Genomic DNA, 23593 nt, shown 5'->3' with positions numbered 1-23593 from the left:
CGTGTGTGCGTGTGTGTCATCAATTAAGTGTGCTTTATGTACAACCACAGTGGCTGCACATGTGACAGACACACACTGAAGGCTTTTAGTGTCTTATGGTTAATAGATGTTTTTGAGGTGTTTGTGTGTGTGTTTGCACTTTATACATGACGTGTGTGTGTGTAGTAGAGTGTGTGTGAGCTAATAAAGAAGAAATACAGTCGACCTGCACAAGTGTGTGTGTGTGTGTGTTTGCCCTTTATACATGACGTGTGTGTGTGTGTGTGTAGTAGAGTGTGTGTGAGCTAATAAAGAAGAAATACAGTCGACCTGCACACCGACATGTTTTCATTACAGTCCGACAGTTAACGGTGACATAAAACCAACTTAAAGACCTTTTAAATGTTGCATCATTACGTCTTTAATGTGATACAAACCCTCCATTTAAGCAGCGAAACTGTAAAGCTATAAACACAGAGCTGTAACTGTGTCTTGTTTGCACAGATAAGTTATGCTGTGAGGTTAATGTGAGCAGTGTTTAAAGTTTCAGCTGCTTGTTTCAGTGCTGCACTGTGGGCTTCATCTGATCTCTGCATTGTGTTGATTAATGTCCCTTAAACATACATTGAAATGATAAAACTCGTACTTGATTACTGTGCATGAGTCATTAATTTGAAAGCATATGATATAACTCTGCACAGTGGTTAAAAAACAAATTTACCACCTGCAGCTGCAAGTTCCTGTAGCGACGGGACGCTGAAAGAAAATAAACTTGTTGTCTTTTCAGAGTTAGATGAGGTGAATATCTCTGCTTTTGTGCATTCACTCAGGAGCTGGAGCGAGAATTAACCATTTTTATCCTTTTAGATCACATCCCCGGTAATGTTGTGCATCTATTTGACAATATAGGCCCAAAAAAATACAGAAAATCAATTTCTTCGTATTCTTATATTAAAATCAGATCGTATTTTCTTCCGGTCAAACTAAATTTCACGCGTGCTTACGTAAGTTAGCACCAAACAATTTCAACCAATCAATCTGCAACATTTAGCCGCAGAGCACCAAGAACGCTCGGTCAGTTAGCTAGCTACTTCTCAACGATCAAATCAAATCCCTCTAATGATATGTCCCGCCTGCACGTCCTGTTTCACTTGGAAATACGTCAAGATACAGAAGCTAGATACTCTCGAGATGCCGTTTCAGCTAGACCATCTGAGTTTAACCAGTCCGTGTATTTTATAAGGCATTTGGCAATGATAGCAATGCTGTTGGTCTTTAAGAGCAGTGTACATGGTTTGGCAGGAGTATATATTTTGAGTTCTAGTATTGGGCTGGTTTTATCGGCCGTTTTTGTCACACAGACATGGCAACCCTGTGCATAGCGTTAATTTTTGAGCAAGTGCACAGCCGATGCTCCAAACAGACGCAGGGAACGCTGGACAGCCATCACGCGAATGGTTAAAAGCACGTAATTTCCCGGCTAAAGGCACACAGACGGTAAATGTACACGGAGACGTATTTACGTGTTTAAACTGCCCCTCTTTCTAACTTTAATGTACCTGTGACTCAGGTACACATTTATGTATGAAATAACTTTAATGGCTCAGATGTTCTTTGCTGTAGTCTGATTTAGAAGAGCATAACATGTTCCTGGAAAAAGGCAGCGTGGAGTGCTGTGTCATTCATGAATAAACGACAGTCAGCTCCAGTCAGATGCTGCATAAGTAGTGTCCTGTGCTTCCTGTGCACTGTTATCAACTGGAAAATTGTACCCCATTATCGACCTCATGACGCATGTCCTTCAGCAGGACCGTCTGCTTAAGCACACGTTTACGCATCCGATCTGATCCCCTCCTTTAAAATGCAAGTCAGCAGGGAGACGTTTAGTTTCAGCTCGCGGTGCCGGTGAAGAGGTTACCCTGAAATCCTCCTCCTACTGTACATCTGTGGTTTCCAGTCTCAGCCGCCTCCGGGTCCCATTAACCCTCCGTGATAACATTTAGCCCCGGCCTCACCTCCCCCACCTCAGCTCACATCTGCCGGGATTATGAGCCTGTGCCTCCCAGACACACTGCTCGCACACGGGGAGGGGGGGGAACCACGTCTTCTCTCTTCCCTGTAGTTTGTTTATGGCTTCATTTCAAACAGAAGTACCGTAAACACAGACTGAAGCTCATATAGGTTATTTCCACCCAAGACGCCTGTATTCATAGACACTTCCGCAGGCAGAAATAAAGAGAAGTCACTTCTTTAAAGCGCACACGCGGGGCAAACTCACAAGAAACGGCAGCAATTTATCATTCGTTTGCGTGGAATGATTCCCTAGCTGTTCCCCGTGGCACTAGGTTAAATTTGGAACCATGGAGAAACAATGAAACTTGCATAGAGACGCCGGCATTTTGACACAGGGAAGATATTTTTACTCTGATTAAGAGGTAATGACGAAAGAGCACATCTGCACCTTGTTTACCAAATAAAGGAGTCTCTGTTGCTGCTGATATTAACGCTGGAAGGTCAGCAGGCTGGCCAAGTTTAGCTGTTGCTATAGAAACGCCAAACTTAAAGTAATGAACTTCACACAGCGTGGTTTTAGTCCGCTCTCCGGTAGCAGCAGCGTATCCATACATGTACCTTCATTCTTCAATTTGTGCACCAAGTCAAACTTCTTTTAGCGACGTCTGCTGTTGTTGTTTACTGAATATTTTGAACTGAACCTGAAAGAGTATTTGTAGAAAATTTTGCAGCTTTTCGTCCTGCTGACCTTTTGTCTCAACTTTCCAATAACTTGCATTTTAAGGAACCTGCTCACTTTGTGTAGGAGGAGCAGCTTGAGTTTCCTAAAAAGCACTCAGCTTGAATATTTCCTTGCTTTGAATAACTTTTTGTGTAATCCGTATTAATAACAGAATTATACAGGGAGCTGTTTGAGCCCACCCACGAGAGATCCAGAAGCTCAGGGTTAACTGGCTGTTTGAAAGCAGAGCATTGCAAGCTCACAAAAAATCTTCACTCTGGAAGAAGTTGAACGATAAAGTTACCTGAGGGAGGAGTCTCGTTTGGTTAACTGGCACTAATTAGGAAAAGTGGTTTAAACAAATTCAAGTGACAATCAACATGTGATATCAAATCTAATAGTTAGATAATAATCTAAACGTGTCCATGTGTTTACGGGTGATGGCATAGTGCCGGGATATCAGCTGGTTTAGTGCACAGAGTCTATCAGCCAGAGTCCATGCGGGAGTGTGGCACCAAGTACAACCATCAGAAAGTTCCCTATCAGACAGAGAGCGTTTTGCAGGCTGTAAAACGCGAGGCGCACCGCACTGCCTTTTCTGTTGAAGCCTACAGTTACAAAAAAGAGCAGCTCGCTGCATCGTTATATTGTAAACTGACAGAAGGCCCGCCTCTCCTTTCATCCGATTGACCATGAGAAAAAATGGCCATGACGTTGGGACGTTTTTTCAACTCGAGGCGCTTAGAGAATTAGAGATTGAAATCAACTACAAACAAGCCGCCCCACGCTGCTAAAACACGCTCTCTCTGAGCGTAACCTCGGCCAGGCAACTTCGAGAAGTGCCTGCAACAACGTCTCCTGAGAATTCAGATATTCAATACAATAATCAATACTCGTGTACTAGTGCATGACTTTGGTCAGGATGAAAGAAGAAGGGAAGAACTTGTCAAAAGATGTTTCCTCCGTCCTCCTTCATCTATACCGCTAATCCTGTTCGGAGTCGGCGGCTGGAGCCCATCCCGGCTGTCATTGGGCGAGAGGCGGGGTTACACGTGGACTGACCGCCAGTCAATCACAGGGCTGATACACAGAGACAGACTCACAATTTTAGAGTCACTAATGAACCTAACGAGCATGTCTTTGGACTGTGGGCGGAAGCCGGAGTACTTGGAGGGAACCCACACATGCACATGGAGAACATGCAAACCTTCACGCTGTGAGGCGACAGCGCTAACCACTGCAGCACCGTGCAGCCAAAAAGAGGGTTCACTTACAGAGAAACAATGGCCTTTTCATGTTACGGAGAAGTTCAACTACTTTAATCACTTAAGAATAATGTTGAACTACTAGTGAGCTAAAGCTGCAAACTGTAGCTAACCTGGTGGTCTTATTAACGGTAGTTTACAATGTGCTCCCAGCTGTTAACACATAAAACACACTCAGGAAATAAACCCGCCGTCTCGGGTGCTTCCTTAAAAGTCCACTCTGAAGCGTATAGTGAGCGATCTTTGTGCTTTATCCTTTTGTATTCTGTCTTCAAGCACATTGTAACAAAGTAAGAGGTGTTTTGAAGTCGGGGTATTCATGGGCACTCTCTTCATAAGTCCTGTCCTTGACCAAAAGCTGCTTTAATTAGGATTCCTGCTGCGGAGCTTTTACAGTCGCTGCCTCTGGCTTATCACACGACTGTTCCAGCAGCTTTCTGAGAACGACGCTCGGAGAGGAGAAGGAAAGGGGTGGTGAGGAAGATCAGCAGAAGATTATTTAGATTCAACTATTTTCACACCCCCCAGACTGCCCTCCCTCCTCTCCCCATGTCTCTCTCTCTCTCTCCCTCGCTCTTTGTCTACCTCACTCCTCCTCTCTAAGTCGTCCCACCTTGCCTCCTCACATACCAAATCTTCTCATTTAGATTATCCCTACTGCCGCGAATGTAACCGAGTAGAAACGGATAGTTTTCATTGGCCTCTCTCCCTCTCTCTCTCCCTTCCCTCCCCCCTAATCTTCTCCGTGTACATGACACTAATACAGAGACTGATATAAGCTCCCCTGCCTCTCCCTGTGACATTTATCACCGTGCTTCTTAATGCAGGCAGGCTGCTGCTGTTGATGAAAAATAAGGATGACAAGCATGGCCTATTTTCGTGCTAACGATAGTCTGTCTACTTTTTTTTTTTTGGTATGGGGGAAATATGTTCTCAGACGAGTGTTTACCAAAGCGTCTCATTGGGCGGTTGACAAGGTTTTGACACTGACGTTGATCATGCATCCGGCGCGCTTTTGTCGCAGCTCATCCAGGATGCATAAGCGTTTGGGATCGTAATGAGTGATGTCACAGACATCGGAGAACGTCTGATAAAAGATGTTTAAACGTGTTGTATCAGATCTTTTATCAGATAGACGTTAAACATATGGAGTCGTGATGAACTCGTGCTGTCACCTGCTCCCACTGATCTACATGATGGCGTGTACATGTTTGCCTTGCTCTACCGGATGGGCCCGTTTTACAGAACAAAAACTGCATGATGGGAAACAAACCTACTCGCTTTACTGCCGAGAGTGAGAGAAGTTGAAAAGATCAACAACTTTTTATTTTCCTCTCCTGTCGATGCCTGCAAGAAAATAAGTCAGGATACTACGTCTGCCAATTGGAATAATCAGAGTTCACTCACATTCTGCTCGTTGTTTCTCCGCTCTTTTGATTTTGGGTGCGCCACTGCACACAGAGAAATCCAGACCCTCCACCGTGGAAGGTTTAAAACTTTGCAAAACAAGTCTCCCCTACAGCGCTCATCATTCACAAGGTTTTTACAGCAAGCCGAATTATCAGTGGAGGTCTCCTCCTCTCCAAACATAGAGGCGGTAATTAAAACAGGTTAGAACATTGAAGTAGTTTCAAGTTAGAAATGAATGTTTCTCTGGCTCTCTGCAGCAGGTCTGAAAGTGGAGCTCAGCGTGTTCCTCTAATAAAGTCCAGATGTCAGCTGAATGAAATCCTTCATCTGTTTAAATTATATAGTTAAAATGATGGTGACGTGACTTGAAGCAGTAGGAAAGTATTAAGCTGGAAATATTTTAATATCAGCCCTGAGCTGAGGGAAAACCCTGAACGTGCGTCCACCACATGCCAGGAGTGATGTTAATCCCATTATCTATACCGCTTATCCTGTTCAGGGACGCAGGGGGGCTGGAGGCGGGGCTACACCCTGGACTGATCGCCAGTCAATCACAGGGCTGACACATTCACACCTACGAGAAATTTAGAGTCCCCTAACAAGCATGTCTTTGGACTGTGGGAGGACGCCGAAGTACCGGGGAGGTAATGCAACCCACTACGTTTGAACCGGGATTCGAACCAGGAACCTTCTAGCTGTGAGGCGACAGCGCTCACCACTGCACCCCCGTGCTGCCCTTGGAATGACATGAACAATAATAAAGCCAATAATGTTTCAGGAGACACTAAAGAGATGTATTAACGCAGAGATCATTAAACATGGAATCAGGCCTAATCGTTGCCCTGGATTCAGAGAGTAGGCGGTCCTTCAGTGTGGCCCATGACACATTATGTAATAATAATCCATCCATCCATTATCTATACCGCTTATCCTGTTCAGGGTCGCGGGGGGCTGGAGCCTATCCCAGCTGTCATTGGGCGAGAGGCGGGGTTACACCCTGCACTGATCGCCGGTCAATCACAGGGCTGACACATAACCTTTTACACCCACACCTACGGGCAATTTAGAGTCCCCTAACAAGCACGACTTTGGGCTGTGGTAGGAAGCCGGAGACCCCGGAGAGAACCCACGCATGCACAGGGAGAACATGCAAACTAATAATAATAATAATGTTTATTTGTATAGCACTTATCAAAACATAGGTTGCAAAGTGCTTTATAAAACATAAAAGCCCAACAATAAAATACATACCAATGAATGAAGACAGGACAGGAAGTCAGAACGAATAAAGAGGAACAACTTAAACCCAATGATTGAGTAAAAGAGAAATAAATTAAAAAATAAAACACCCAGAATAAAACCCAAAAGATACAAGAAAGCCTTTTGATAAAAACAGTGATTTAAAAGATGCTGATATGGCGAGTCGGCGTTCCTCAGGCAGGTCATTCCACAGCCGCGCACAGACTGCCAAACAAATGTGGACAAATGCGTCCCAGACCACCTCTGAATGCGTCCTGAGTGTCGCCCTGTACCTGTACGAACACTATCTGTTGCTGTGTTGTACCTTCCAGGCATCACCAAGGCCACAGCATTCCCTCACACAAGATCGTTTCTGTTTTAAGTATCAGCTATCATCCCACAGTCGAGGACTTGGCGAGAAAACAGGAGTGAAAGTCGAGCCGCTCCTGCATGTGACCTCAAATTTATTGCTAAACGAAGCTGCCAGCTCTAATGGACCTTAGTGGGGGCCTTGTTCTTTAGAGCTGATACAGAATAATCTAATTTAAAGCACTTGATTAAGAGAAGGGCGACAGCTACCAGAGACCTTCCACAAAAGTCCATTATTCATCTGTCTCCCACTCAGGCAGCTGACAAATGCAACTAACGCTTAAGATATAAATGACACAATAAATATAAATAACATCTTGGCCTGCGTGTTGTGTTTCCATGCCAGTCTGTAAGTTTTCAGGGAGAGGAAAACTAGGGCAGGCAGAGTTGGATTCATCATCCTTAATGCCTTCTGTCACTTCAGTTGGATCTCACCAGACACTGTCCCCTAATTTAGACATCATATCCTGTCCCAAGAGCCCCGCCTCGCTCGCCCTGCCCGTCTGTCTCACCCTGGCATCACCCTCCTGCGTCCCAGTGTGAGAGAAGAAAGACAGTGTTAGAAATCAATTTGAGACCTCTCCTTTTAACTCATCCGCTCGCCCTCCTTTCTAGTTTCTCTCGTCTCGCTCAATTCCTCTCTTTCATCGCCTCTCTTTTATTTTCTTACACCCTCTGAACGAACCGTTTGTCTGATTTAGAGGCTCTCAATGCAGGCCCGCTTATAATGACGTACCCCTACTGGTTTTGTTAGCTTAACTCACACTCTTCAGATCATACAGATCTTTATTTGAGGGCCGATGTGATTTCACTGAAAGGGAAAAAATTCGTCATTCCCTCCCTGGTGCTGCCCTGGAACGTAACCCCACACGGTGCTCATTCCAGCCAAGCTCCGGTTGTTTGATTGGCGTTCACTGCTGTGTTTGCCAGGAGTGCTGGCAGGGCCTCACTTGTTATTTGCATAAAACAGGAAGGGGTTCAAATTTCCCTGCTGTTCTGCGTTCCGCTGCCCTCGCTGCACCCCAAAGAAAAATCAGCATGCTATTCACAAAAAGGAGAGAAAAACATTAGCTGGCCTTGTGCGGTTCTGCACTATAGGCTCAACGCTTGTCCTTGCCAGTTTTGACACTTTCTTGTCTCCTCTTTTTCGCCCAGCGTGACTCCACTCATACAAATCCGACACTATCTGAGCCAGACCTCTTTTCCCTCTCATAGTCCTGCAGAGAATCCTCTTAAAAATGTCCTGGCATGAGTCTTGCCACGCAGTGTGAACCTTTTACCTTGTGCACCGCCGATCAGTGAGATCTGGACTCGGTCCTGGGTTGACAGCGGGCGATCACTCTGCCCTGTGGTTTGACTGGCTGACTGATAAGAGAGGCATGGGGAGAGGGAGTAGAGGAAGCAGAGGATGGGTGGATGAGAAAGAGGAAAGGGAAAGAGGAGTGGGTGTAATTAGGGAAGAAACAGAGGGTTAAAATGGGAGGGCTGGAGGGATCTCGAACATTGTGGCACTACTGAAGCGTGACTGTCTGCTCATTTCTACTGAACCTCTTTAAATAACCCCTCTGCCTGTCTGTCCTGTGTGTCTGTCTCTGTTTCTGTCTGTCTTTGTTGCTCTGCCGCGCCGATACTCTAACCCGTGGCAAAGACAGCACAAGGCACAAAACAAACTGCTTTTGCTGATGCTGTTAACCCATCTCTCATTGTTGTTTCAATCTCCGACTGAAACAAGAGTGGAAGGGCAAACTTGGCTCACACCAACATGAAGTGTAGAACGAAGGATCGTTACAGTAGCTTGTCTCCAGCTGGCAAAGGGGGGCGGGGCGACAGAATCCAAGTGGCAGCAGCTGGACAGACTTGTGTATAGAAGCTGGCTGCGAGATGCAGCACAACAAGCTTCTGGGAAAGAGTGAATGAGTCCCGTTCAGCCTGATCCCAGCAATGACTGACTGCACCCTCACCAAGGGATTACACTGAGAAGAACATTACTACACACTTGTAAGAGGATTGTAGCACACGTAGAAGACGACACTACTACTATCACAACAGCACACTTACAACACCAGAAGAACTGTGAAAACTTCCCTCAAAACTGAGCGAGACTACCTGTAGAACAGCCATCAATTCCTGCCCTTTTTTTCTTTTCCTCCACCCACTTTTCCATCCCTCCTTCCAACCCCTCCATCCCCTCTGCAGAAGCCTTGGAGGATCCGTCCAGTGCCAGCGTTGTGGCGGGCGCCGTCATCGGCTCCCTTCTGGCGCTGCTTTTGGTTGTCGCGCTCATTGCCTTTCTCCTGACCCGATGTCGTCGGCAGCAGAGGCGCGGATACCCCAGCAGCGGGGACTCAATAGCAACCGGGAGCGGTGGAAGCAATGGCGGGGACTATGGCAACAAAGCGCGCCTGCTCTTCAGCGGGACTTGCAACAACAGCAGTAAGAACGGGACTGGCGCCAACAACAACGGGCCCATTTACACGTACCGGGAGGGATGCGACGCCACGGGAACCCTCACTGAAAAAGCCAACGACTTCCACCATCATCATCTCCACCACGCCTCCATTGGCAACCCCCCCTCGGCTCACGACATCCTCCTCAGTGGCGAGTTAGATGAACCAGAGAGAAGGAAGTTCGACCTGGACGACAGCATGGAGGAAGAAGAGGAGCGATACGATAGGTTTGGAGGCATCGGGGGTAACGGGAACATGCTGCCCCCAGCTTATCACATGCGCAGAGGCCACGGCGAAGAACAAGAAGTGGACGTGTACCTCGATGACGACATGGAGTCTCAGAGAGACGGCTCGGTCATTTCCCGGACTGCCATTTATGTCTGAGGACGCAGGAGAGGGAAGGAAAGGTGAGGGCTGAACACAGGGAGGTGTGGCAGAGGAAGAGGGGAGTTAGAGGCGGCCCCCTTTGCCACTAAATAAATCAACATCGCTTCCATCAGCTAAACACCTACCTGCTTTACCTGATTAAAGAGATGCCACCTATTACATCATCTCTGCTTGAACCTGACTGTACACTTTTATAAAAAAAAAGAGGATAAAAAGAAAAAACAGGAAAAGGACAGTCGAGAAGAAGTTGTTGTGAAGCCGAGAAAAGGAAACTTGTGATGGCAGTCGTACACTGTGGCTGAATATGTGACTGTGTTTAACTGTATCACGGAGACAGACTTCCTTCAGTGTCGGCCAAATGTAACAAAAAATATTCTGCAAAAAAAGCAAACAAAAACAACGTTAGCGCAACGCTGCTTCTTGCTCCGTTCTTGTTTCTTCAGCTTTGCAAGTGTGTGGTTGTGTTGAGTGGCTTCATTGTTTGTATTTTATACCTTAAACCGGTGAAAACATAATCTGCAAAGCCGCGGGAGCACGATAACTACTATTCCAAAATCAGCAGTATTCAAACGCCGCCTTCCTGTTTCAAAATAAAACACGTCGAACTCTACATCAAACTGTCCCAACAGCTTCCGTGGATGTTGCCTCTGCTCTTCTGACATGCCTTGGACTTCTGAATTGCTTTAAAACTTGAAAAGACAAACTTTGGCAACGACGTTGGAGTCCCCGATCAACCCAGAAACAACTCTTTCTGGGCTCATAACGACTCGGGGTTCCTGCCCCGCCCGATGGCACCACCTGGTTTCCTGATGAGTGCTGTTCAAACGACAGAAACTGAGTAACATACAGTGTGTGCTAATGTGTGGCTGGCTGTGGTGTTAATGATGTGCATCATCTATATATTGGGCGTCGTCTCACTATAGCACAGTTGTTGTAATTCTTGTTGTTGTAGATGTTGTTGCTGTTGTTGTTGTTACTGTTGTGTAATGGTGTCGATCTCGCAGAGGAATAGACGCACCAGGAGCCTCGGGGGTTTCACGCAGTACCACATTGGGTCGGTAACGACTCATTTAATGTGTAAAAAAAAAAGATGTACTTTTCTTTATATCCAACTCTTTGCCTCCTTTTCTCTTTAAATCTCTTCACACTGACTCTCTCTTTCTTTCTCCCTCCGTCTCTTCCATTTCTGGTCCACATGACGCTCGTTCCAACACATGTAACATCTTTTTCATTCAGCTTTTTCTTTCTTTCTTTACATAAAGGGCGGCTTAGGCGAGTGCCGCAACGACTGTGTGCAGAGGAAGGGGATAACTCGTATTTATATTTCTATCTGGGTCGCATTCAACGAGGCAAAATATTCACCGGCTTTTTGTTGGAGCTGTTGTATTTCATGTTTTCATTCTCCATGCCCCGCAGAATGTTCTTAGGCTATGTACCGGATTATTCTGTGTTCTGTGTCCTGATTGGACGGAAAGACACGGTCTGCATGACGCATTTCAAGAAAGGGTGTGAAAGTGAAAGCAGGATACATGAAATCTAAAACTCCTTTGTTTCTGGTACTCTGTAAAACTTTCTGAATAAGAGACGCATCAGCCGACAAGGTGGGAGTGTGTCTCTTTAAGATACTGGTTTGTTTTCCAAGAGAGTTCCTCAGCATGCAAAACCACATCGGAAAAATGTTTTAATTTTAATGTGCTTAATTGAATTAAAGTACCATTTTAGAATGCATATTTTTTGCAAAACGTTTGCTAATGCATAACAAGGGTCAAGAAGAGACGCGTCTCTTACACGTTTGCCTTATTGAGTCGCAGGTTTTTCCTACTCATCATTTGTTTTTCAGAGCACTAAATGGGTTTCGTTTTTTTAATTAACTTTTGAATTACTTCTTGTTTTGTATCGAGATGGCTGTGAGGTGATACAGGGAGTGTATAAGGAGGAGTGAATAGAAACTAGAGGCGTCGAGGAACGTCACTTTTACTGCGACCTGAAAGAAAACTGATGCCACGTTCCAGCAGCTGAACTGAGCACATCCTCACTGTGTCACATCACAATCACTCACTCACTTACTTTGGACATGCAGTATATGATTGATGCAGTATTAAGGGGCTGGAGTCATTTTGTAGTGAGGGTACTGTGAAATAAATGACAAGTAACACATATTTACTGGTTCATACGTCGTATTTATGAGATCTGAAAAGGGAACCGTGTTTACTGAAAATGATCTGAAATGTGAATGAAAAGTCTCGTCCCCTTTCATTTAATCATGTCTCATCAGACACCAAGACTACTTAGTAACAATAATTAACATGTTAGTGCTAAAAATGAAATATAACTGCTCTTCTGTGGGTTTTAAATTCGATCACAGACTGTCTCATTCATGAAACGCAGAGCTGTTTAAAATCCAAACTGATTTCCACGCTGTGTTAAAGAAGTCCGTTTCAGCTCGGCCCCCCCTGAGAGCGGCTCCCTCGTTGTTGATTGTTGTTGAGCATTAAACACTGTGCAATCTGTTACTCTGTAAATGAGACGCTTATATCTGCTCTGTTACCAAACATTTCAGTGGAGACATTTCATAGCATTTCACTGTGCGCTTGGAGAGATTGCCAACGGCTCTCAAAGTAACTGAGAAGCAGCCATACTGTAACTTCTGTTGCCACACGTGACACATGTAGTCAGACATGTTTGTTGTATCACTGCAGTACAGTTTAGATTTGTGTGTTTCATCTCTGTAGGGTGCACGCAAGCTCCAAGACTCAGACGTACAAACCCTGGAGAACTAAAGACCTGTTTCATTTGAGTTTCATCATTTCGATAAAACAACACATGTAATGTATCCAGGTCAAATTAAAGAGGGGGTATTATGCTGTTTCACATTTTAAGACGTATATATAATGTTACAATGTTGGGTGTTCATACGAAACGTGGGTGAAGTTTCAGATCTGTAGGTAAAAGTATGTTGGAGTAATCCCCAGGCTTCTCAGCTCAGTCTGCAGGCTGCTGTGAACGGCGGGTTTGTGACGTCACAAAGTGCAGCCTCAGCAGCTGGCCAGTCAGAAGAAAGCGGGCTTGTAGGGGCGGGGTTTCTTAAAGGGGCAGAGCTGACTGAGTCGTTTCAGGCTGTATGAGGGCCTGCCCAGAGCACCAGTGTGAGAAGAGTTTGTGAATCATGCTAAGCTACTCCACAGGTACCACAGAGTGAAATATGAAGCTTGAAATTAGCATGATACCCCCCCTTTAAACCTACAATTTGAAGCCTATGACGATCATTTTGGCTATGTTTGAAACACAGCTTTCCTAATATGAAAAATATCTTCTTTTCTTGTTATGTGGGATGTGAATGATTCTCACCCTAAAAATACAAACTGTGGAGGCATCGTTTCATCTTGCTCCAGCACCGTTAGCCTTTATTTGGCCATTGTATGCCTCAGCAGTTATTTTCTCCAGGGGCTTCTCAGCACCATAATTCTAAACAGTCGACGATGATCCAGACTTCGGTGCCTAATTATTCCCCGAGTCTTGTAGCGAGCGTGTACCCTCAGCGAGAAAACTCATCATGAGTCATAACTTTTGTTTTTGCACAACCCATTTTCAATAAAAAAAAACCTTTCTGAAACAATCCTCTGCGGAAAAGCTGGTAATTAATTAAGCCGAGCCGTCTTATGGGTCTATAAATACCAGACTCCCTCACCCCTTTCCCTCCTCAGCACTTTTCACAGCACAGCGCAGTTTACTGCACCTGCTCTGGGATATTTAGCCTCCTCGACAGATCTGCTACAGGACACGTTTCAACTTTTTGCTTACTTAAGGAGAAGTGCTCCCCGTTTCTCACAGCGGACTCCTTCAAGTTCACACACGTGCACACGATCGCACCTGGAAGGTTACATAACACGTTTGTCAATGTGCTGCATAAATGAAGGCAATTGATATCAACCTCTGCTTACCTGGATAATGACATGGAATCCACAGGTCTTCACACTGACATTTGGCATGATTACGCGGCTGTGTTGAATACACGATTCTGATTGGTCATTTACAGCATTTAAAGCAGTAGTGTTTCTGTATAGCTTGTGTTGTTATCTGTTATGTACCCCCTGTGACGGGCGCTGCTGTCTTGAGATGGTGACATCATTTGGAGCCAGAGCTGCGTAGTAGAGATCGGTGGGTGGAGCCGCCGTAGCCACTTCCACTAACAAAAACACACATGTAACTTACCGAAAGAGCAATGATCCTGCACGTCTGCGTGTTTAACAGCAGAACAGCTTCTTTGTGTTGGTCTGAGGTTATCGTTCACAGGTATGGAAACTTCAATGACTGTAGTGATTGTTTTAGTTACGTCTCCTCTCGCCGTTCCTCCTCCACTCTTCCTCCACTCTGCTAATCCGGAAGTGATTGATTGCAGGAACCGGATTTGTCAACAGAGCTGTCAATCATCCTTTTGACAGCATCAAATATCTAAAAAGTAAACTTACAGACAAATGAATACTTGGACATAAATCAGCATGATAAGAACTAACTATAATGACAGAAACCATGTTTGAGAAAAATGTATTTGACGTGTATTTTGATTTTATAGTTTGACTCATGTCCCATCTGTTAACATGGAGGAGGCGGGCTTTATGACCTATACTGCAGCCAGTCAGCAGGGGGCGACAGAGAGGGTTTGGCTTCACTTTTAGGGAGCTGTCATGTCGTCCATCTTTTTATACAGTCTATGGTTACTACTAATGCAGATCTAATCACAGATTCTGGAGGACCAATTATATCAGTCTGCAGAGGCAACGCTGGTTAACGTATTATCAGCTGAGACACAATGAGCTGCATGACACCAAACTTGGAGAAGACACAAAGTAAACACTAAGTATGGACTGTGCTCAGTGGATTCTAACAGCTGAGTATGCTCATTTTAAGGCGACAGCGTTGACGCACTTCCCGAATCTCAGGGACTATTTCTTTAGACATACGATCACATTGGTTTGGTCGGGGTGCTGCATTACCCTAACAACCCGTTTACTGCTCGTGATCAATCAGGATTCCCTCATTTCGCCTGATCAAATCTTAATGTGCAAACTACTTCAGCTACACTGAACAACGGTGGCGGTCGTCATTCATGTTTAAATCTCTTTGTGAGAGAAGACTTGTTCTGCTGGTTGTTGCTTTGGCAGGCAGTGAAGTTAGATGACCTTTGAACTCGTTTGCAGATTGCGGTCACACTGTTAAGATTGTATTTAGACCCGACTGCAGTCAGATGGACCTCCTCCTGTTGTGGTCTCTGATTAAAATGGAATTCATGTGCATTTATACCTTCAAATACAACCTTTCTTTTTTAATCCAGACAGGTTACATACTGACTGCGGTTGCAGAGTTTGTTGCCTTCATTCAAAACTGTCCACTTCTTTAATCAAGTCTAATATAAGTTCACCTGGATAATGTTCTGTCAGACGATAAAATACCACTAATTCAGAGTTTTAACGCCACTATGAAGACTTAACATGAGATAAGCACAAATTTTAGAACGATTAGGGTTCTTGGTCTTTTTAGCTGAATGTAGTCGAGTGGATTTAATAAGAGACTACAGAGAATCATCTTAAATACTTCAGAAAGAGGTTGAACCTTGAAACAAATCTAATGAATGAAATAAATGATGCGCGACATGATTGTTTATCTTTGATCAGAATAAATACGATTAAGTCCTCCTTAAATAAGACATGACTTTCAGCAGACGCTCCCAGCAGCCAGCCCGATGGGGAGAAAATGGGGTCGTGCTAGTTACAAGCGTCCCGCTCTGATCTTCAGCCTGCCGCCTCGCCTCACGTAGAGGGGTTGCTCTGGGGGAGGTTGCAGCCCTGAACGCAACCCCTGTAAAGTCCTCGCTGCTGCGAGTGTGGCGCCCGTGTTAAGGAGAGGACGCTGTAACAGGTCACTCGGCTCTGTCAGAGGGAACGAGAGTGGAACGGAGGGAGGGGAGGCTGGTGGATCGAGCTCGGTTTTCCATCTGGGGAATACCAAATAGGCCGGGAGAGAGAGGGGAGAGAAATGGGGGACTTTTTCTTCTCAGATCAGAGAAATCAGAAGTTAAAAAAGGACGAGAGGCAGAACAGAGAGTGAAACCTCTCCCCCTGCTGAGAGGATGAGAAGACATCACCAGGTTTTTCTGTAAACCACCTGAGACCCAGAACGTTTGAAACAATGTCAATTATTCACCGGCGAGCCTGGAGTTAGAGACGGACAGATTTGTTACTTGTAGAGCCCCATTGGTTGGCTGCAGCGTAAAGATGACAGAACGAGCGCGAGAGGAATAAAATATTGGCAGGCTGGGATTTACGGCTCCGACCATGAATGCTGGAGGAGGGAGGGAAGCCTCAGAGGAGTGTTTTTCAATGCTATGCCACCCCTTTGCTGGGCGACTGGCTGCTTCCTCCAAACGACAACTTCAAGTCCTTTTCAACCCGGCCAATTAGTGAAAAAAAGGCCGTCCTGTTTAGCTTTCCTCCGCGCCGTCGATCAGCAACAGATCCATTTAATTGTAAAGAAATGTTCAGCAGCACTCGGGGGACCCTGAGCAGGGGCACAATTGTATATATCCTCCTTTTTTCTTATTCCCTCTCCCTTTGCTTCAGCTTTGGCGCCCGGTACAAGCTGTTCCCTCCATGTTTAATTCAGCAGAAGGCATGAAAGTGTTCCGCATTATCTCTCTGCTCCGCTCAGACAGAGAGGGAAGACGGCGCGATGGAAAGAGAGAAGCGACAGAGGAGGAGGAAGGGGGAGCGGAGTAAAGAGAGGAGGAAGAAGAGGCCTATTAGTTATTGAGCTCTGCTTTTGTTGTTAATCCAGTTAAAGCCGAGCCTCTGCCAGGCCAGCTGAGACTCCAGCAGATGTGGATGAAGTTTCCTCCTCTCGGCGCCGGTTAGAAGAGGTCTCATTGTACTCGGAAACCAATTTACTCAACACTTCTCTGGCCTGCTTTCCTGCCGCTCAGGGTACCGTCCTCTGCTCCCACCGTGCTGCTCCTGCAGTCTTCGGCGCTAAACTTAGGGACGCAATTGGTCATGGCTTCTTCTTTGTCTTGGTCCAGGTTATTTCAGGTTCGGGTATGCATTAACTGGATGTGAGCTGTTGTTTGGTGTCGAGGTTTAGGATGGAGGCACATTAAGAGATTAAGATACAATTCCTTCTATATGCTGCCTTTGGTTTGTGCAGTTTAAGCTGTATCCACATATAGCACTGATTCAATCAATCACATGTATTTGTAAAGCACATTCAAAAGCAGAAGCAGTCGACCACAGAGCAGAAGGAACACTGACAGAAGGTTTATTTTGTACATTGCATTATTTGAACCACAGTTTTATATTTGTATTGTACTTTCATAATGTAAAAGAGGTTACTATTTAACATGGCGCACGTTGCCTGTAAGGTTACTGCTCATTTCGATTGGCCGAGTGACACGTGATGTGTCACAGTGGCTGTCAGTCGTCCTCCAGTCGACATTAAAGGTCTACCAAGACACAGCAGAAGCCTGCTCTTCTTTACCCACCAAAGTATATTTGATTACGTGGATCAAGTTTACAGGTATCAGAAATTGGTATCAATGTGACAGGTTGTACTAAGTGTTTGAATCTGTAAAGCAACGTTTCATTTTTTTTACTTCTGTAATATCTGGATACTTGAACAATCTAGCCAAGACTCTCCCCACGATTCTTCCACCTAATTTGTAGCCAGGGTTTACGAAGGGTTTAGTTTTAATTAGTTATTTGATGCTGTCAAAAGGATGATTGACAGCTCTGTTGACAAATACGGCTGCTGCAGCTGATCTGTTCTGCAGCGCCTATCACAGGGCTATTTTAGCTCGTCAGCATCTCGCCTCGTCATGTGAAAGGTCGTTGACGAACATTTCTCGTCATAATTTTCGCTAATGAAGCTAACACTGGCTAAGACAAAGTGTTATAGGGTTTACCAGCGTTACACGCGGACGGCGTTACACTGTCGTCTAAAAGTCTGCTTTGAGCTGATCAAAGACGGAAAGTTGTTGGACAGTCTGGGGGCAATGAGAGCAGTCACCTCACCCAGTTTAAGCAGGAGGGGGCCTCAGCAATCAAAGAGGCAGGACGTTGGTGTGAGAGCGAGGGAAGTCTGTGAAAGACGGGGCCAGGCCGTAAAGGGCTTTTAAAACAAAAAGTGCAACTTTAAAGTCGATCACAAAGCGCACAGGGAACCGGTGAGGAAAGATTACACTATACAGTGAGGCACAGAAATCAGGCTGGGCGGACAAGTATTAAATCACTCAATGGGAGGACACGTGTTGGGTTTGAAATGGTTCATAACCGTTTTTCAGTGTGACACAGCCCTATGGGATGAGCTGACGTCACCGTGATAATCAGCAGCAGCTATGCTCAAGATGTGTCCTTGTAAGGAAATTATACATCAGGTGTTATTTCCATTTGTATTCCCATAAAAGTGAATCTTGTTACCAACGTTTTATAAAAACATATTCTCCTGGGTCCTTTTTTCTCTTTTCTTCATTAGGTATTTTTCCGTTTGTACTTCAGCTGCTTGCAGTCGCAGATGTTTCCAACCACTGAGCAGTACTTTACTATCTACAGTATTGTTCAGACTCCTCTGCTTGCTGTCTCTCAATGACGGCATTTGGCGACTCAGGTTGGTGAGTCCATGCAGGCGTCCTTGTATTTTAGTTGTTTGGGGAATAAGAAATACTAAAGCTTGCCTCACACCGATTGGTTAACCCTTTAGTCTCATGCCTGTCTGCATAAACCTATTACTTTGAGCTGCTCTTATCGAAGGAAATTTGATGCTTCTACTTTTAGCTCTCAGTGTCAGAGAACCTTGATTGTGTTTTTCTTCTACTTGATAAAACCTTCCGTTTTCAGACCCTGCGTCCTCGCTGCTCTTCAGTGTAAGTGGTGCTCGGTGATCCTTCCTCTCATCAGGGTACAGAGTCATCTCCTATTCACTCATTTCAAAGTAAAAGATGAAATTCTAACTCGCACAAGAATCCTGGAGCATTAACTTTATGGACTGAATTTAAAGAGGTCTTCACGTCTGCTTTGTCTGCCCCCTAAAACCCAGAAATCCAGATACATAAGCCCTTTACTGATGTGTGGCGTTATCAGCTGATGTTCTGCAGCTACAGAAGCTGGACCTCTTCTTTAATGGTGACCTTAACACTGCTGCTCTGACAAAGGGGCTTGTGTTGGTCTGCTTGGTTCACTTTTCCAATGGAGCCATTTTTCATTCTTCTTTATGGTCAGAGGCATCCAGGCTTTTATGTCCTTCGTTCTTTCATGAACTCCAACGCTTTTTATTCCGTCTGAATCAAAAGTCTCTTTGACGAACGCTGGAAAATGTTCTGATTTGATGTGTTGCCAACAGAAGAAACTGCATCACTCAAGCTCCGGCATGACTTTACTGGTTTTAGAAGTAATGTCGCTTTTAACTTTAATGAACCTGAGTGTAACGTTAGATTTTAGGATGGGACCTTGACGAGCTCAAACTGGTCGAGGCTCTGATTTGTGTTTGAAAGCTACGCGCTTCACGTTGGCAGCAACACAAGGCAGAGCGAGGTAACTTTGAACACATTTAACCACAACATCTTGTACATGTACAGTCGCACTCCCCGAGACCTGTAAACACACTTTGATGTGTAAAATTGGCGGCGTTCGCCTTTAAAAACCTCCATATGTCCTCCAACCTTTGACTCTGTCACCGTTTTCTGCCCTGCTCTTCCATCATGTTACCGTCCTTTATGGTTAGTCTTACGTTTGTGTTGCACAGCTGCTTTTAAGGCCTTTGGAAAGAGTCCAAGTCGGGGGCCAGTCAGGTCTGTAATTAAGGAGGATTTAACTATTGATTAAACTGTTAAAAATTCGTTGGGCTAATGGATTCATCAATTTCTCATCAAAAAAGTCACCTTGGACTGTGAAAGTTCGGAGGGCCGAAGTGACGTCTTCAAATATCTGCCTTTGTCCGACCAACCGTCCAAAGCACAAACGTTCTCTATTTAAAGCTGATGAACACAAAGAAGTGCAGCCGGTATCAGGCTTTTTCTCTCGTTTGAAACAACATATGAATTCAAATCCTTCAGAAATTGTTTCCACTTTGATTCCTGTAGATTTTCTCACTAGTTCATCGACTGATCTGGTCCGGCACCTCTCCTGAACTAAGGCATCAGAAAAGTACTTTACAAATCCACATCTCCTACATTTCTGACCAAAACAAATCTTTGCACTGAAAGTGAATTGAATTGTTCCCTGCTGTCGATCCACTTCCCCAAAAATAATCGATTGTGCAGAAGTTTGACATCAGAGAAAGTTAGACCTGCAGTGCTCTCGGCATAAACAAATTATATTTAATGAATACAGTTTTGAATTGAATTCATACAGTGCCTGAATGCAGCATTAAATTAAGGGTGCATTCAGACCCGACAGCTTTGGCCAGGTGAGAACACACTTTCAAGCAAAGCAAAGTACCGGACCATGCTCCGCCAGAAAAGACGGGACTCGGCCCATTTCCAAATCAACCACGGTCCGGTTCGATTCAGGTGAGAACATAAACTTAAAGTAGGACCTAATATAGGAGGCAAACCAAAACACAGTGCATTGTGGGTTGTTAACAGATGTTGACACTTGCAGAGGCAGCCAGGCAGCAAGATGAGCAGAGGACAGACGTAATAGAAGCAAGAGGCGACCAAACAATTTCACAAATGCTTGTGAAAACGCACAACAATAAGGAGGTGTTCAAACTGTTAAGTGAAAAACTAAAGGAGAATGAAACGTATTAAAGTCTTGTATTCTCTCTTTGTTTACTTCAGGGAGTTTCCCAAGTGGAAATTCTGACCAATCAGAGAGCAGTTTCCTCGCGCATCAAAACTTTTGGTCCGCTGGTTAACGCTGCCGTGTGAACACAAACCAAACTCGAGGAACACTTTGGTCTTTTATTCAGATCAAACAAATGGACTTCAGGTGTGATAGCACCTTTAGGCTCTTTGGGTTTCGCTGTATATAAGAGGCAGATGTAGCCACATTACATCACCTGTTGATGTTTTAACTTCAGTTTAGAAACAGTTTGGAAGACCACAGGTTTGTAGCGGTGGCCATATTTGGACAAGAGGTCTATGATGAATGATTTTGCAATGGCTACGTTACGGACAGTGCTAGCTTGGTTAGCAAGGTAAAGCCTTCATTTACTGAACAATAGTATTGTTTACATCGGGATGATCATTTAGACTCACAAAAATTATGATTTAAGCAAAATATACAACCGAGCGAATTTTCAGGTGGTCGTGGTAGCGTCCTGTCAATCAGGACGTAGCTACACCCTAAAGCATAATCTTCTTTACTGATTCAATCAAAATGAACATCATGCTGTGTTTTGACTAGACTATCAACTCCTCTGGAAAATGTTATCTGATGTAATAAATCAAGTGAGAAGTTGGGTTCATTTGTGATAGACTTCTATATAACTAGAGGAGTCACCCCCAGCAGGCTATCAGACAGAATCCCTTCGACATCGGCCTCACTGTCAAACCTGGAGCCCATTTGTTCTTCTCATACACAGTTTTAGACGTGTACTCTTAGCTTCTTTAAATTCAGTCCATTAAGGAAATGCTCCATGATTCTTGTGCGAGTTAAGCAGAACGTCGTGTTTAGGCCGGCAGGTTAAAAATGCCTTAGAAGAAGTCGAATCAAAAAAACCCTCTGAGAAAAAAACTAGTGATAATTTTTGCTTTATAAATAAATTGTACTTGACTTGACTCCTGGCGTTTTCACAGGCCTTGAAACTCTTTAAAAGACTCTGGACATTGAAAGTATTCGATTAGACCCTTTAGGTGTTTCCACCTACAAAGATGACCTTGACAGTATGTGATTTTTGTGAATAAAATGCGTCAACACCATTGATGTTTCTCAGCTCTGTGGACCTCGGTGCATCCAGGGACCATCAAGGGGAACCTTGTGATATTGATTCGTTTCATACAGCAGAGGTTTGAAAAATTATTTCACCAGTGATCACAAGTAAGTGCTGGAGCTTTAAAGTCCGTGGACGTCGTGTAGTCGTCATGTGGTGTCAGAGTGTTGATGTGCTCATTAAAAATCAGCTACAAACAATCAAAAAGCAACATTATCTTCTCGCTTTGACGCTTCAGAGAAGGATCACGTAGAGATCAGTCCGGCCTGCCGTCTTGTTTTTTCTTAAAATAAGTGGAAAATTCAGTGAATGTTAAATTATTCTTTTTCTAAAAAATATTTCTGCAGATTTCTCATCAATCTTCTTTGTGTAGAAACAAGATGGATGATTGCAGAGTTTAGACGGCCTGTGACTCATTTCAGGGAAGTTTTGAAATCTCTAAGCAAGTGAAACTGCAGGGGAACAAGCGAGGTTATCTTCCCCCACAGGCAGAGTTACTTTTCTCTCTTCTCCCAATCAAAAACAGGCTTTGTGCCTGAATACGGTATTACAACACTTATAAAGACGGATGTGTTTTTATAGTGCAAAGCCCTGCCGTGTTGGACGTCAGCCCAGCATCCATCTCTGCTGCTTCTTTTGACAGTGAAAACCACAGGAGGAGAGGAAAAAGCTCGCCATTTAACAGCTTTTATATCAAGTCTGTAAAACAGCCCATCTGCGCTGTAACAGAAAAGGAGACAGAAGAAAATGTCCCGGGTTTGGTGTATTGATCAGGGGGTAAAATTGAGGATTAATTCCCAAAATGCAGGATAAAAAAGCATCAGAGAATTTGCACACCTCAAAATAACTTCACAAAAAGCTCAAGGCTTTAAACATCTTGTCAATAACTGGTGAGTCAGACGTTTCGGCGTTCAGGCTCTATTTTATAACTTATTTTGTGGGGGGGATATTTGCTCTAAAATACAGCATATGCAGCCTGGGAGAGTGGTTTCTTTTCGCCTGGAAAACACCTAAATTACCTTCTATACCTGAATAGGGGAAATACAGGTTTCTGCAGAAGTTTTGTCAAATGAAAGACGTCTCATTTTAGGCTGAAAACCCTAAAGTGCTACCTGACATTCATTTCTTTTGACCCAAGATAAGCCACGCTCTGAATCTTTGTGTAGATGTCAGTTTTTTGCTCATGTTTCCTGCGTCCTTATCGGCAGCGAACATATCACAGTGAGAAACCTCCATCATCATCTGTCAGGTCAGCGCAGATGACCGGACAGATATTTGGGCCGTGTTATTTTCCTCCCGGGGAAAAGTGAGACGGATGGGGGTTATGTTTAGCTGCTAAATGAACGGATCGTTTTGTGTCAAGGGAGAGAAATATGTGTTTATGGATGTGTGTGTGTGTGTGTGTGTACACAGCTTTTCTGAACTACTGAGTTAAGTCCATAAGCTGTAAGGTTTACAGGCCTGCTGGGCCTTTAATGCAAAAGTCAACTCGCTAACTAAAGCGACTCTGTAGCTCCGTTAAAGCAGTTTTCAGAGGGAATTCCTCTTGGGATTTTGGGCCATTTGTGGTGTAATGATGCTCTAAGTCTTTGTTGAGGACTTAGGCAGATAGGTCTATCTTTTACCAAAGTGAGCAAGAACTCATTAGCCCAATCAGAATAAAAGTTGTAGTTTCTTTTTTATCTCAGCTTCCTAGCTAATGAGTGTTGCTACTTCCAACAAAAGGCAGCCTCCCTACTGTATCAAATCAACGTCCTGTGTGCTGGTTCAAAAATGCACTCCGTTGTTTTCCTGCTAAGAGATAGACAAGAAGATGGACACCACAACCAGGTGTGTACGCTAGATAG

General features: G+C 44.5%; 1 protein-coding gene across 2 annotated transcripts in view; it reads left to right on the top strand.

The window, feature by feature from the left end:
* pvrl2l (PVR cell adhesion molecule related 2 like) overlaps positions 1–23593 on the top strand; it is a 372881-nt gene that overhangs the window by 217778 nt on the left and 131510 nt on the right. Inside the window, exon 7 of one of the 2 annotated variants that reach the window (XM_069681000.1) lies at positions 9193–13446. The exons of the other annotated variant lie outside the window; for it this stretch is intronic. Coding sequence (XP_069537101.1) covers positions 9193–9827 — 635 coding nt within the window. The 3' untranslated portion in view covers positions 9828–13446. Of the gene's footprint in view, positions 1–9192; positions 13447–23593 lie in introns of those variants that run through there. 2 annotated transcript variants of the gene reach the window in all.

This window comes from Semicossyphus pulcher, unplaced genomic scaffold, assembly GCF_022749685.1.
Source record: "Semicossyphus pulcher isolate SPU_LCO1_2020_fin unplaced genomic scaffold, fSemPul1.0.p SCAF_5, whole genome shotgun sequence".
Lineage (NCBI taxonomy): Eukaryota > Metazoa > Chordata > Actinopteri > Labriformes > Labridae > Semicossyphus > Semicossyphus pulcher.
Note: the sequence above shows the minus strand (reverse complement) of the source record. Positions and strands in the feature narration are given on the sequence as shown.